The 16,543-nt window shown below is 39.4% G+C and overlaps 1 protein-coding gene across 1 annotated transcript in view; it reads right to left on the reverse strand.

The window, feature by feature from the left end:
- The window catches only part of LOC307124231 (sialoadhesin-like), a gene marked incomplete at its 5' end in the record, with an annotated part of 56,152 nt that extends 45,520 nt beyond the window's left edge, over positions 1–10,632 (reverse strand). Inside the window, 3 exons of the mRNA XM_079813280.1 lie at positions 9,804–10,052; positions 10,142–10,492; positions 10,590–10,632. Of these exons, the coding sequence (XP_079669406.1) occupies positions 9,804–10,052; positions 10,142–10,492; positions 10,590–10,632 (643 nt within the window). The remainder of the gene's footprint in view (positions 1–9,803; positions 10,053–10,141; positions 10,493–10,589) is intronic.
- Positions 10,633–16,543: the final 5,911 nt, after the last annotated feature.

Here is a 16,543-nt window from a genome sequence, read left to right on the forward strand (position 1 = left end):
GCCTAAAATCATTTAGTTTAGACTGGAGTGAGGTGAACCCAGAACAAATTTGTTGTTAGCTAGCTGATTGTATATGGCAGAAAATTGTATATGGCAGAAAATTAGGCTATTTGTTCATTTTTTTAATACTATTTTTTAATATTGATATGATTACCAAAACAATTATCAGTAAATAGTGTAAAAATGAGGAACAAAAACAAACATCAAGGTATCAAAATAAGATAAGCAAAAGTTACAAACTTTCTTTGAATTTATTTCAAATTTATTGTCAGTATTGCGCTTGCAGATCAAGTGGGTAGGGTATTTTTTTTTTACCGTGCGTGTGTGTGTGTATGGATGACCATGTCTGTCAGCCACCACCGAAGACCATTTTTGACCCAGGAAAAACCCTGAATATATATTGTGAAAAGCGCTATACAAATACATTTTAATTGAATTGTTTTTGTCAGGGTTCTCCTCTGACAGCTCTGTATGTTTTGTCTTTGTTTAATGTGTCTTTGTTTGTGTTGTGCATGAACACATGGCTTTGTCTTGGTTTGTGTTTGCCATGTGCTCCCTGTCTCCTGCCTCCTTGTTTCCTGTTACCACGCCCCCTTGTCTAGTCCTCATTGATTAACTGATTGTGTGCTCACCTATTCCTCATGTTTTCTGCTCCTTCTTTGTCTGAGTGTGTTCACCTGTTCCTCTTGTTCTCTGCTCCCTTTATAAGGTGTGTTCTTTCCCTCATGTGGTTGCTGGTTCGTTATACGTTATACCTACGTGTGTTATACTAGTAGTGCTAAGTGTTTGTGCTGCCTTTTGGTCTTGTCTCCTCTTGTTTTCTGTCTCTAGTTTCTGTCCTGCAAGTAGAGCTTCCCTGGCAGCTTGCTCTCCTTGCCTAGCTGAAAGCTTGAGTTTCCTGATATGACCTGACTGCATTACCCTAGGAATCCTGCCTGACCATCGCTGGTATCCTCTGGTCTCATACTGCTCTGTCAGAAATGCTCTCCCGTCTACCACCTTCTGGAGCTAGTTATTGTGGCTGCTCTTCCTGCCTGTGATTGTGCTCCTAACCCGCCTACTGTTTGGACTGTTCACCTCCTCACCATTTCTTGTCTTGTCTGCTGTTTGTCAATAAACCCCTGATCACTCATTCCTGCATTTGAGTCCTCTCTCATAGAATCGTGACAGTTTTACTTACTTTTATTGGCATTAACTATATATTATTAATGTATTATTTGGCAGGTCGCAAGATGTATTTTATTTTGTGAGACTTTGCTGAGGAAGTATTCTTTGGCTCAGTCTGAAAAGGCCCAGAAAAGAAACACTATGAAGAACATCACACAGAACCGTCAGAGAAAGAGACGGGTAAGTTAAGAAACCGGTTAAGCTTTTTCCCTCCAGAATGTTACTATACTCCTCTCTGAGTTTTAGTGGTTAATTTACTGTCATGTTTTGCAGTTGCTGGAGACCAGGTCCAGGGTTGCACAAACCAACACAGAACCTGTGGAAGACCGCAACTATAGACCTGATGAAGATGAAGATGATGCTGTTGTTGATGGAAGGCCAGTGTGGATGGTTAGGCTAGCTACTACAAACCAGACTAGGCTGACCCACACTACACATCACATCACCAGCCCATCACGGCAGTTTGAAAAAATGTTCAAAACTCAAACAACATTGTGTTAGAGTTGGTCACAATTATTTTAAAATTATAATTTTAATATTCAATTGTTCCATTTTATATTTTCTTTATTCCTATGTTTATATACTTATACTTTTATTGGGTCCCATATATAGAACATTTACATATATTTTATATACACTTTTTAATTTATAGATTTCTTTGTCTCGTTTTATATTGTATACTTTGTATATTTATTCTTTTCCTTTTTATGTTCACTGTGTATTTTATTCCTTTACATCTCTGTCTTTTAAATGCATTTTGTTCATTTTTCCCCTTTTTGTTTCTTTACCAATTCATTTTAACGTATATTTATGTTCTTTGCACTGTTTATATTTTTACATTTGTTCCTTTACATTTTCATCCCTTTTAAATACATTTAGTACACTTGTTTTTGTTTCACCATTGTTTTAATGTTCGTTTATAATGCTGTTAAGAATGTTTTTTTATTTATTTTTTTATACCTTTTTAATAAATATTTCAGACTTTCTCAAATTGTTTTGTGTGTATTTTTCTTTTGGGGGGGGGAGAGGGGATTATTTTTTATATATATATTATATATTAATGAGCAAAATCTGCATAGCTGGCCTATAACCAATCAAGTCCCTATGCTACAAAACCTAGCCCACCCTTAGCCTTAGAAGTACCCAATAAAGTCACTTGACTGGGTTTTCAATGCGTCCTGTCTTCCAATAGCAGTCTGGGTTTTGGGAGTGGTTTTAAAAAAAACAACCAATCCAGTTTGAGATGAAGGACCAATAGGGGATGGAAGGCAAAGCTGTTTAGAGGTGTGAAAATAGGTGTGTTCGACATCGGATGCGGCTGGATGCAACTGATCGGCGAGAGTAGCCGCGTGCAGGCGGGGAGGAGCTGCAAACACAGATGTGAAGTCGGACACTTTCTGCTTCCCGCGGTGACGCTCGCGCTGTGTTTGCACACTTTATCAGCTAAAGTGAAATAAATGCAATATTTGGCAATACACAGATGTTTCAGAGACATTATTGTCATGTAATACTTTATGCACTGCTTAATACAGCGTGTGTTTTTACAAGAATAAAGTTCAACATATAAGCCTACACTATCAATGAAGTGGGGGTCTATGTTTTTAATCAGTTATATTTTGATAAACATGACAATATAACATCGCGACTACATGAAAGGAGGTTTTACTGTTATAAAAAACAGATTTGTGCGCATTAGTGGAGCTGAAGGTTTTAGAATAAACACGAAACACACGTGATCGCTGTCATGCGGTGAATCTGGCCAATCGTGGAACGGCTGTGTCGTCATCAGAGCCCGTGCAGCCTCGAGCAGCTGCTCTGGAGAAACTGCAGCGGCTGTAATCGCCGGCTGCTATCGAATCGCTCTCGCGGCACTTTGTTGACATACGTCACTGTCACGTGGCGTCGGCGCTGCCTCAAGTCGGACAAAATTTCTAACCGGCATGCACTGCTTCAAGTCAGCCGCCGATCGGTCTGCGCATCGCTGGGTGAAGTCGAACAAGCCTAATGTCTCCTGGGAAAAACTTGATGGGATTATTTGCCATGGCAACAAATGGCTGTAGCATGGGAGTATACGGCCACAACATACATCCGATTTGGTACCATTTCGGATGAATACGGACATATACGGATCCATGGAATTTGACCTATCCGGCCAGTATACTCCTGGATTCTTCCGAATTTCAGCAGTGTATACAGGAGTATCCTGGTCCGGATACACCTTTTTTCATGCAGTGTTCACTATGGCATACACATAAAATACTTTTTCAATTAAATGATTGTTAGGCTGCATTAACTAGGTCAGGCGGAACCGGGAACACTTCCCATAACCCCTGATGTACTCGTGACATCATCAGAAGAATGGCATCTACGCTAATGATAGTCTCTCTGTTCTATCCCGAGGTCTACTGCAGTCAGCCGGATCCAGGCTGTATCCAGATCAGATCACTGTCACTGTATGATCATTTAAATGAGCTGATGACATCACAGTTTTCTCCAGAACGGCTATACGGCTGAATAAAATTCAGTTGCATTATTTTCCTGTTTAACACTGTGAAGCTGCTTTGAAAAAATCTGCATTGTTAAAAGCGCTATATAAATAAAGTTGACTTGACAGTTACTCACACATGACATTTAGAGTCACAGCATCAGAGTATTTCGCTCCATGTTCATTGATGGACTTGCACTTGTATTCTCCACTGTCATCAGAGCTGATCTTTGAGATGCTGTAGATTCTTCCAGATCTTACAAACATTCCTCCTTTAAACCAGTTGAAGTTCAGAGCAGGAGGGTTTGAATCACTGCTGCAGCTCAGACTCAATGAATTTCCCTCCACTATTACACCAGATGGACTGATGGACACTGAGACGCTCCTGGGAGGGTCTGAAACAGAAAAAAAAAATCAATATCATTAAAAATCACAATAAATTTGAAATCACTGGCTATGTTTAAATGCTTTAATGTCACAGTTACTCACACATGATGTTTAGAATCACAGCATCAGAGTATTTCTCTCCATGTTCATTGATGGACTTGCACTTGTATTCTCCACTGTCAGCAGAGCTGATCTTTGACAGGCTGTAGATTCTTCCAGATCTTACAATCGTTCCTTCTTTAAACCAGCTGAAGTTCAGAGCAGGAGGGTTTGAATCACTGCTGCAGTTCAGAGTCACTGAATCTCCCTCCACTATTACACCAGATGGACTGATGGACACTGAGACGCTCCTGGGATGGTCTAAAAACAGTCATCAAACTTATTGTGACAAGAATCATAAAACATTTTTGTACAACTAATTATTGATGAAAATAATATTAAACATGCTGAAATGTTTTACAGCATCTGATGTTGTATAATGAACTCACACATGACGTTCAGAGTCACATTATCAGAGTATTTCTCTCCATGTTCATTGATGGATCTGCACTTGTATTCTCCACTGTCATCAGAGCTGATCTTTGAGAGGCTATAGATACTTCCAGGTCCTACAATCGTTCCTCCTTTAAACCAGCTGAAGTTCAGAGCAGGAGGGTTTGAATCACTGCTGCAGCTCAGAGTCACTGAATCTCCCTCCACTATTACACCAGATGGACTGATGGACACTGAGACGCTCCTGGGTGGGTCTGAAACAGAAAAAAAAAACATCTATATCATTAGAAATCACAATACATTTGAAATCACTGGCTATTTTTAAAGCCTTTCGTGTCACAGTTTTTAAATAATCTTCCTCATCAGTATCATCTCCTCAGCATCCCAGATAGCTTAGAAGAACTCGATGTTGCAACAGAAACTATTGACTCTCTCTTTTCCAGTACTTTAGACACGGTTGCTCCCCTGCGCTTAAAGAAGATTAAAGAAAAAAGTCCAACACTGTGGTACAACGAGCACACCCGAGCCCTTAAAACAGCAGCCAGAAAAAAGGAGCGCAGCTGGAAGAAAACAAAACTAGAGGTCTTTCGTATTTCGTGGAAAGAGCGCATGATCGCATACAGAAAGGCCGTAAAACCTGCTAGATCTGCTTATTTCTCGACTCATTTGGAAGAAAACAAACACAACCGTAGGTATTTATTTGATACAGTAGCTAAATTAACCAAAAATAAAGCTTCAACTTCTTATGTTTGTAAACAGCACAGCAGTAATGACTTTATGAACGTCTTTACATGTAAGACTGATAATATTAGGAAGAAAATTTTAACCATGCAGCCGTCTACTACAGTATCACATCAAACAGAGCATTGTAGTGTCACTAAAAAATTACACTCATCCACTGCTATAGGAGAAGAAGAATTGGCTAAACTCCTTAAATCATCGAAATCAACAACAAGTTTGCTTGACCCTGTACCGACTAGGCTATTAAAAGAGATGCTACCAGAGGTCATAGATCCTCTTCTTAATATTATTAATTCATCTTTGTCATTAGGATATGTACCGAAAACTTTTAAGTTGGCTATTATTAAACCACTTATTTAAAAAAACGCAACTTGATCCTACAGAATTAGTCAATTACAGGCCAATCTCAAATCTACCCTTTCTGTCAAAAATACTTGAAAAGGCAGTGTCTTCACAATTATGTTCCTTTTTTTAGAAAGAAATGATATCTGTGAGGATTTCCAGTCAGGATTTAGACCATATCATAGTACTGAGACTGCTCTCATCAGAGTTACAAATGATTTACTCTTATCATCCGGTCGTGGCTGTATCTCTCTATTAGTGTTACTCGATCTTAGAATAGACAAAAAAAAAAATTATGTAGGCATTAGTGGAATTGCATTGGCATGCTTTAAATCATATCTATGTAACCGTTATCAGTTTAGAGCAGTAAATGAAGAGATGTCACACCGATCACAAGTTCAGTATGGATTACAGCAGGGCTCAGTGTGAGGAATGTTGCTCTTCACCCTGTACATGCTACCACTGGGAGATATCATTAGGAAGCATGGCGTTAGTTTTCATTGTTATGCTGACGATACTCAGCTCTATATTTCTTCACGCCCTGACGAAACTTACCAATTCACAAGATTAACGGAATGCATAGCTGATATAAAACATTGGATGACCAGTAATTTCCTGCAACTCAATTCAGAAAAAAATTAATTTTTAATTATTGGACAAAAAAGCTCCACAAGTAGTAACCTAGAATACTGTCTAACACTTGATGGCTGCTCTGTCAAGTCCTCGTCGTCAGTGAGGAACCTGGGTGTGCTCTTTGATACCAATCTTTCATTTGAAAGCCACGCTTCTAGCATCTGTAAAACTGCATTCTACCATCTTAAAAATATATCTAAATTACGGCACATGCTCTCAATGCAAAATGCGGAACAGTTAGTTCATGCGTTCATGACCTCAAAGCTAGATTATTGTAATGCTCTACTGGGTGGTTGCCCTGCTCGCATAATAAATAAACTCCAGCTGGTCCAAAACGCAGCAGCTCAAGTTCTTACTAGAACCAGGAAGTATGACCATATTAGACCGGTTCTGTCAACACTGCACATGCTCCCTATTAAGGCGAGACACTACAGGTGAATAGGGATTTTTTTTTAATTACAAGATATCACTGTGAAACTTCTCCAGTTTATTACTGGCATAAACATAAGAAAAAAATGTATTACAAGTTTTGTGTAAATTAATGTTTTAATATGCAAATGAGGCCTTATATACTTAAATATACGCTCATTTGCATACTTTTCCAAAAACAAAATCTGGAAATTGGAAAGGACCATGTTTAAAATTCTTGGTTCTATTTGTTGACGTGTTAGATGAGAGGGCTTTTACAGAGGGGATTCTGGATATCTTATTTTGTGCTTTAGTAAATTAGAGAATACTGACAATAGCCTTAAAAAATCAATTTTCGCTATGTTTTTTGGAGTTAAAGGACCTATAACTCAGGATAGGAATGATCTATCAACAAATCCCTCAGTAAAAGCCTTCAGAATATAGTTCAGTATAAGACTGCAAAAGTTGGTGCTTGTAGGTACTACTGAAGTGGATATATCGGACTCTGAGTGTGAGGAAAAACTAATTTTGAGAAAACGGCCTTTAAAGTTTTATACTGTATAACTGCATACATTTCTATAAAACCCCCAACCTACAAACAAAATATATATTCAGTTAATTAAAATCAGTAGTGTATAATATTTAAAACACGTGGAAATTGATAAATGAATAAATTATTAATAGCAATAGCTATTAGAGAACTACCTTAAGAGAACTATCTTAACAAACACCAGTCACAAAAACTGCAGACGAACTGCCCCTGTTTGTTGTATTGGTCCATCTATAACTATTTGAATCTATTTCTGACGGGGTTTCGTCGTCTAATCTGTTGTTGTTTACTTTCTTTTTACTAGCTCTTGCTACTAGGTCTTTTCTGTGAGCGTTTATGAGCCGATTTCAGCGTTGTCTGCACTTTCTCTGAGGTGGAGAATACACAAGCAAGCGGCAGCGCGTGAGAAATTCACATCGACCAATCAGATGTGGTTTTCGGCTGCAAACTTTCGCGGTTGGTCAGTTCTACAAAGGAAATTGCCATATTTGGATTAGCCAGCGCTGTGTGTGAGACTGAGAGCTTTACAATGATACCAAGCATGACACATTTCTGTGAATGGAGAAGGCACGAGAGATCGCGCTAGAATAACTTTTGATGATTTTGGGTAGAAATCTAAAGGCGCACGGTGACAAAATATAATGAAATAGCCACCTTAATGTGTAATGTTGAAATTTTTTTATTTTGACATGAAAACTTACATGTTAAGGGAGCAAACTGGCCCAAAATCTCAAAATTGACCACTGCATGAAAAAACGATGTTTTCACCTGCCGTGTCTCGCCTTAAACATCGCATACATTTTAAAATCTTGCTTATTACTTACAAAGCACTAAATGGTTTAGCTCCCCAGTACTTGAGCAAGCTCTTAACACATTATACTCCATCACGTCTACTGCGATCTAAACTATGGCCAGATGATAATACCGAGAATATCGAAATCAACTCCAGGCGGTCGATCCTTTTCCTATTTAGCACCTAAACTCTGGAACAGTTTTCCTAACATTGTACAGACACGCTCTGTCAGTTTAAATCTAGACTAAAAACACATCTCTACTATGGCATACACATAAAATACTTTTTCAATTAAATGATTGTTAGGCTGCATTAACTAGGTCAGCCGGAACCGGGAACACTTCCCATAACACCTGATGTATTCGTGACATCATCAGAAGAATGGCATCTACGCTAATGATAGTCTCTCTGTTCTATCCCGAGGTCTACTGCAGTCAGTCGGATCCGGGCCGTATCCAGTTCAGATGGTGGACCTGCGCCCAGAGAAGACCAACGCATGACCCTGAAGTGTCTGCAGAGGCCGTGTCAATTAGACTCCCCCTAAAATTGCCTCATCGACACGGCATCCTCAATAAACCCGTCTCCAGCGTGATGACTCCGATTGTTCTAATATTACAATTTAATAATTGTTAAATTGATATGTCATCCTCAATAAACCCGTCTCCGGCGTATTGCCTCCGATCTTTTGAATATTGCACTTAACTAATTGTTTCATCTATACGGCATCCTCAATAAACCCGTCTCCGGCGTGATGACTCCGATCCTTTGAATATTGCAATTTAATAATTGTTTAATCAATACAGCATCCTCAATAAACCCGTGTACGGCGTGATGACTCCGATATTTCGATTATTCCTATTTAATAATTATTTAATCAACACATCATCCTCAATAAACCCGTCTCCGGCGTGCTGCCACCGATCTTTCGAATATTCCGATCTATTATGACCTCTGACCTGTAAAGTTGCCAGAATAATAATCATACGCTGTTTAATAAATGGCCAGAGGAGAACTGGCACCCCGACTGAGCCTGGTTTCTCCCAAGGTTTATTTTTCTCCATTAGGTCACCTAATCGGGTTTTGGTTTCCTTGCCACTGTCGCCTCTGGCTTGGCTTGCTCAGTTGGGGACACTCAATTTTTCAACTAAATATCCAAATAAATCTAATTATTAAAGTAAATTAACCATATAAACTAAATTACTGATCTAATTACTGTAATGCCCACATTGTCACTGTATGATAATTGAAATGAGCTGATGACATCACCGTTTTCTCCAGAATAAGGCTGAATAAAATTCAGTTGCATTATTTTCCTGTTTAACACTGTGAAGCTGCTTTGAAACAATCTGCATTGTTAAAAGCGCTATATAAATAAAGTTGACTTGACAAGTTGACTTGACAGTTACTCACACATGACGTTTAGAATCACAGCATCAGAGTATTTCTCTCCATGTTCATTGATGGTCTTGCACTTGTATTCTCCACTGTCATCAGAGCTGATCTTTGAGATGTTGTAGATTCTTTCAGATCTTACAAACGTTCCTCCTTTGAACCAGCTGAAGTTCAGAGCAGGAGGGTTTGAATCACTGCTGCAGCTCAGAGTCACTGAATCTCCCTCCACTATTACACCAGATGGACTGATGGACACTGAGACGTTCTTTGGTGGATCTTATCACAAAGTTGTAAACATCTTCATTAAGCATCCTTATTTAATATATTACAGATTAGTACATAACAATATGTAATAAACTTAATATTTGCACTTAAACTAACTGCTTGTGTTTAAAGAGTAATGCAGTACTCACACGTGACATTGAGATGAACAGCAGGAGAGATGTATTGGTGTCCGTGTACAGCACAGCTATATCTGCCTGCATCCTCTCTTCTGACTGACTGCAGCAGGAGTTCATTGTTTCTGTCTCTTCTCTCAGTTAATGGCTGTGAGTTTCTGGACCAGATGAATGTTGCTCTGTCAGTCAGAGTGCAGCTGCTTTTACATGTCAGACGGACTGAATCTCCCTCTGTCACTCTCTCAGGAGACTCCACCTGAAGATCTGAACACAACACACACATTATATCTAGTGCTGCTGTCATACACTGATTATTATTCAACATAATGCACAGAACAAGAGATAAACCTCACCAAACTCATCTGTGACAGTAAGAGTCACTCCTGGTTTACCAAAATATTTGTCTTTATCAGTGATGAATCTGAAATAGTACATGCGTGAATCCTTCATTGTCACATGACTCAGTCTGACGGTGCAGTTCTGCTGTTTATCTCCCAGATACTGAAGCCTCTGCCTGTATTCAGGGTCCTCAGACAGATCTGGAGGCTCTACATTGAATTTAAAAGGGCCTTTGGTCCAGAACGCTTTCATGATCTGATGTCCAGTAAGGTATGTATAAGAGCATCTCATTATCACTGTTGAGTCCTTTAGTGCACAGATGTGTGAAGGACTGTAACTCACACCCATATCAGCACTAGAAACCCCTGAAACACAGAATTCATCAAGAACATTTAGCAGCAGCATGTGCATAAAAAAATTCCAGTTCCTCTTGAGTGTTTCTGAAGTGTTGCATTGTCTCACCGTGAATCATAAGCAGAACGATCAGAGGAAGAGGAGGAGCCATTCTGACTGACGTCACTATCAACACCTACAACAAATTTACAGTGGATTATTTTTTAATTTTAATCTTGTTATTTCTGTTTCTGTTACATATTCTTGTATTTAATGTCATGCCTCATTGCATTAGATTTTTTAAATCAAATATACTATATGTGTTATACTATTCATGGACACACAGATGAAGACTCTAGCTCAACTACACATAGACCCACTGTATCTTGACTGTAGCTGCGCATTTACTAGTGTGTGGTTCGTCTAATGTAGCATCAGTGACCTTATCTTCCTCTTTCATGTCAGTGTAAATTGAGCACCATCCATTTTGAGATTGAACAGAGAACAACCCACAAGAGAAATAAGCTCTAGTTATTTGCTTAATGCACACATAAATACTTTATCCAAGTCTAATCAAATTACAGAAAAACTCATGTTTGCATTGCATGGTTTCAGAACTGTCCAACATCTTTTTCCCGCCCCCTTTTAATTGACAGCAGCCTTCATTATATAGTTATCTGTTGTGTAAAATATTAAAGTAGATTTTTGTCACCCACATGCAAAACACTGCGAGAGAAAACGTATTTGTGCTGTTGGACTTTTTATTTTCTACCATTTAGTTACTGAGACACAGCCCTGTCACAACTAGCCCAAACCCATCTCCCATAAATCCCCCAGACTTAAGATATCTGACAGAACATTTATAAAATCATGCTCTTACCCGTTTCACCAACACCCGTGACCAGTGACAGCACTACAAATGATCAGGCTGGAAGCAGTATGGGCGTTTTAACACTGAATGACACGTGATTAACACATTATATTTTTAATATGAACTTATGCCACCTCAACTATAGTGCAGATCGAGCAAAAGAAGAGTTTTGGCTGACAGAGTTAAACTGAGGATAAAAGTTAAACTGAGATTAACTTTACGTCAGTCCATACAGATGCTCATGTAATAATATTTTCAAACTTGGGATTTTTTCAAACTACATTTTTAATGAATTTTGACGTTATGTGTAACAAAATGCCATCCTCTGTGTTTAAGTTTGATTCTAGTAAAATAAATGCAAAAGCTTCAAATAAACATAAAAAAATCTACTAAACCTTGACTAAAAGTAGTTTTTGATAATGTCTAAGTATAAATCCAAATCCACAACTTAACTCAAAAATAAGTATTTATGTCTATTTATAAGCCACTTCATATAGAATTATATAGGAATCACTTAGGTAACCCCCATTCCCTGAAGGAGGGAATGGAGATGTTTTGTTGGACTGACGTCGTGGGGTTTTGCCTGGGAGCCCAATCACCTCCAAGTGGTAACTAAACAAGCCAATGGATATCCCAAACGAAAGCACCATAGTCACTGAACTGTATTACGAGTGTTAGAGACGCAGATGCCGGCAAGCCGCGGCGAGCCCTTTTGGCAACTGCCCTCACACAGTCATTACCTACCCAGCACCCCATGTAAGCCTGTGGAGGTTATCCTCCATTCCACAAGGGATGGAAGGGACAGAGCTTACTCTGGGGATGATCATAGCTGCTGTCCCTATATCGGCATTTCACAGGGAAGAATGCTTCAGATCTCAATTCCCATTGCTTTTCAGCCATGACCACTGTTGTTAACTCTGGAGAAGCGTGTCTAGTCCAATGGAGATGGACGCTACGGAGACCACACCCTGCCAAAAGTGAAGAAACTATGGGGTGGCTACACATATACATGTGCTTGCAAGCGCAGGGCACACAGCATTGCCAGTAACTCCAGGCATATGCCAGTGCAGTCGAGGTCCCTTCCTGGACCCGAAGCTAAATGGCCATTGCACACAGCACCCCAACCAGTTCTGGAGGCATCTGTTGTAACACTCTGGCACTCTAGCCCATAGAAGGGCAATGTCAGACCACGGACTGTATGTTTGGCAACAGCTCAGTGTGATCACCACACGAAGCGTGTCATGGCGCCATGCCCATCTCGGGGTGTGGCTGTGTAGCTTTCTCATATGCATCAATCCGAGTGCCGTTACCGCGGATGCCATATGCCCCAGGAGCCTCTGTCTTCCGCCTGTATGTATTCAGCCAGATTAGCACTGACTACACTCGTTGGTGATAGTCCAACTCCACCTGAAAAAAAAGAGATGCTCTGCACTGGGGAGAGTTTGCTCTTTTCCCAGCTGACCCGAAAGCCCCAGATGGCTGAAGTGCCTGAGCACCAGGGACTGGGTAGGGAGGTGTAAGGAGGCAGTGCGTCCTCGAAACGCAGACTCCCTGTCCTTGGCGAATGAAGGGGTGGCTGAGAGTGAGGAAGCAGAGGTTGAGGAAACTGATCTTTTATTGAGAATGTTGGTACCGTCTTAATGGTGTTCAGCCAATCATCATCATCATCATCACCACAGGCTCTACTCTTCAGATCAATGGTAACCCAAAAACTCACACATACCAGAAAACCATTTAAATTACAAAATAATTCAACTTAAAACACTAACAGATCTCCCCCATATTAATATTGAGCAAATCGTGTGAAATAACACTTAATTTCAACATTTACTCTCCTTTAACAGTCAGAAGCAAAGCATGCTGGGAACTAGAAATTAGCTGTAACTCATTCTGTGAATGTGAGTAAATATGTGTGTACATTCACATTAATATGGGAACATGTTTGTGCAGTATATGTACACAATAAAGGTTAAAACTTTAAGTTGGCTGATAAAGTGGATAAAACTTTATTAATATTACATGTAATGCTATTTTTGTCTTCAGTTCTAAATATTTTATATGTATCAATATACAGCCATACCTGGTCAATGCATATATTGCAGTATATTGAAAAATATAAGCAATAGTTTCCATATATGGAAATGTAATATATTGCTTAATATTTTGCAGTATATTTCCATATATTTTGTTCCGTAATGGAACATCTACAACACAATCAATATACAGTCACTTACTTTGACTTCTGTGAAGGTGAGTCTCATGAAATTCATCAAGAACAAAATCAGGTCATTATTACAGTAAAATTAAAACAGTCTTTAAAAACAATTTATTATGCAATTTTGTATATTTTTTAATATTCTCGACTAAAACATGACTTGACATTTTTTAGCGATTTAAATTTGAGTAAACAACAGCTTTTATTCTATGAAAATGCTATTTAGTCAGTATAGTCAATAAAAAATACTGAGAAGTACTGACAGAGTTTCCATCTCAGAAATCAGTAAAAATCTATAAAAACTTCCAACATGCAACATAAACACATGCAGATAACAAGGATAATTCCTATTTTAGTTTTAAAACGTAACTTTTTAAACTACAAACAGAGAAATTCTTCAGCGATGAAACAATGCAGTGAGAACGGAGGTTTATAACACTAAGATGTTTTCTCTTGAAACTTGCTGTAACATAAAGAAAACTTTTTGTAACATAAGAAAAAACCTCATCATAAAATGGACAGGGCAAATGATCAGCATCCCTCAATGCAAGAGAATGAGCCAAACGGAGTAAGAAAGAGGAAGTGAAAAAAGTTGAGTATATGCAAAGTTATTCACGTTCAAAGCTTTTCTTTAAGACCTGTGTGATTTTCACATGCAGTGGAACTTTTTATTTCTTCACAGACAGGATTGTTCACAGATAATGAGTGAACAAATGCAACCGTTTTTCTTGAGTTTGATGGGACTATATAAGATCATCTTTACTAAAACCCTTAGTCTCACTTCCTCTTTTGTGTGTTTATAAGAGGTCTGTGAACTGCATTAAACTTGTATGCAAATCCTAAAAAGGGGGCGTGGTCTTGTTGCTCCCGCATGGAGAAGAGGAAGTGTTGCGTTCGGTTGCGTTCGTAGAGTGTGTTTGTCGCCATGTCATCGAGACGCTGTTATTTTCAACCCGGAGTCAAATCACCTTTGTTTGGCTTTCCCAGGGACGCTGTACTTAGAGATCATTGAGCGCATGCATCTCTGTTATGGTAAGAGGCGTGACCTTTCCGGGCAACGTGCACTAAGCTGCTGTCGAATCACAACACGGGAACCGCTGGCACAATCAGAACTCGTTACGTATTTCTGAAGGAGGGACTTCATAGAACGAGGAAATTCTCAGGCCGCTTTGAGGACAGTGAAAACAGCGGTATACAGATAAGTAAATTGTGTGAAAAATACTGTGTTTTTTTACACACGAAACATGAACACATGTTATATTGCACACTGTAAACACAATCAAAGCTTCAAAAAAACACGAAAAACGGGACCTTTAAGAGAACCACAACATTACCACTTTATAATTCATGAAAACAAAGGAGTGGATTGGTTGCAAGAGGGAATGGGATTTTGTGAATTTGTAGGCATATTACTGCTGGAAGGTATGAGGAAAAGGAGCATCTCAATACTAGTGTTACCCCTCCCTCCTCCGAAAAGCAGAAGCGTGTGGATGAAGGTCCGTAGTAAGGACTGGTGGGAGCGGTTTGTATTGCTGGAATTTAATAGCCTCAATTCTAGTCAGAATATGAGTCTGATACTTCTCCGTTGGGCTGTGATTATGGGGCGTGTTTCAACCGAACCAGGAAAGAGCGACACATAACGTTAGTTGTCAAATGTCAACAGAACTCAACTGCACACAGTGTCCGCGGGTTGAAGCGACCTCGATTATGTGATATTTAGACCCAGGAACCCAGGCAACCCTGCCAAAAAAACACATATTTTACCCCCCAAACATAATTTTTTCCAGAGAATCCCCCCGGAAAGCTATTGGGCTTGTTTTGGGCTAGTTTTGAGTAGCAATTAGGCGGGTTTTGTTGTGAAAACTTGGCAACCCTGTCTGCAGCACGCTGGAAGAAGTGAGTGTAAACAATGTTTGCCGGTGTTGTAAAAAATAATTTAAGAATACACAGAGTACTTACCAACACGATCATCATTTTTGAGAGAAATAGTGAAGGTGAACGCGTATACGAACAAGTTCTCCGTTTAAGATTAGAACAAATTCAACCCAAGCGCTCTTTGGTGACGTGGATGCTTACGTTATTGTTTATCATCTGTCCATCATCGTCTAAAGCCCGCCCTGACAATTTCATTGGTCCGAACAGCTTCTGTTCCACAGCATAGTTGCTCCACAACAGATCAAGTCTAGACCGAACTTCCCGAACTCAAATGTTGTGGGCGGGGCTAAGTTCGGCTGGCATCCAGGCTAGGAATTTAGTGACCTGGAATGGAAACTAAACTTTAGCATGAGTCGCCGGTCATTCACATGCTTGTGTGGACTGGTAGAGTGATTTATGGCCCCAGATAGACCATGAGAAATCCAATTCCCCTAATTATGTGTCATGGTTGTTTTAAACAAACTCGGAAGCTGTGCGGAATATCAAGTTGTGGCAAATCAATACAGTGTTCACAAGAGCACAGTAAAAAAGTCTGTGTGTATCGTCTTCAAGGGAACGATGAATGGGAATGATGAATGATGAATGATGAAATCCTCCCTCCATCTGATGGTTATAAAGATTTTGTCAATAGAAAAGGCTGGCCTTCATATGTTCTGCAGGCTGTACTAGATGACAGATGCTGGGAAGACATTCCTTAAGCACATTAAACTTGTCCACCATATGTTTGATTTAGCACAGTTGATAAGAACATTTTATGTCATCAAATGAGTCTGGGTTATTTTACCTAAAGATCTTGAGGGATGACTACTAATGGAAACCAATTTTTCTACCGCATACAGTTAAAGTTATATGTTAATACAACCTAATCTCAGTTTCACTTTTTTACAAAACTAAAGTTTGAAGGCAACATTCTTGCATTTTTTTTAGTAAACAAATTCAGGTTTAGAGCATACACACAACTGAAGAACAATTTAGCCTTTCTCTGGTCTTCTCTTTAAAGCACGGGCGGATCAACAGGGGGGCGGGGGGGGGGGGGGGGGGGGGGGGGGGCACTGTAGAGCC

This window comes from Gobio gobio (genome assembly GCF_949357685.1).
Source record: "Gobio gobio genome assembly, chromosome: 3".
NCBI classification, from domain to species: domain Eukaryota; kingdom Metazoa; phylum Chordata; class Actinopteri; order Cypriniformes; family Gobionidae; genus Gobio; species Gobio gobio.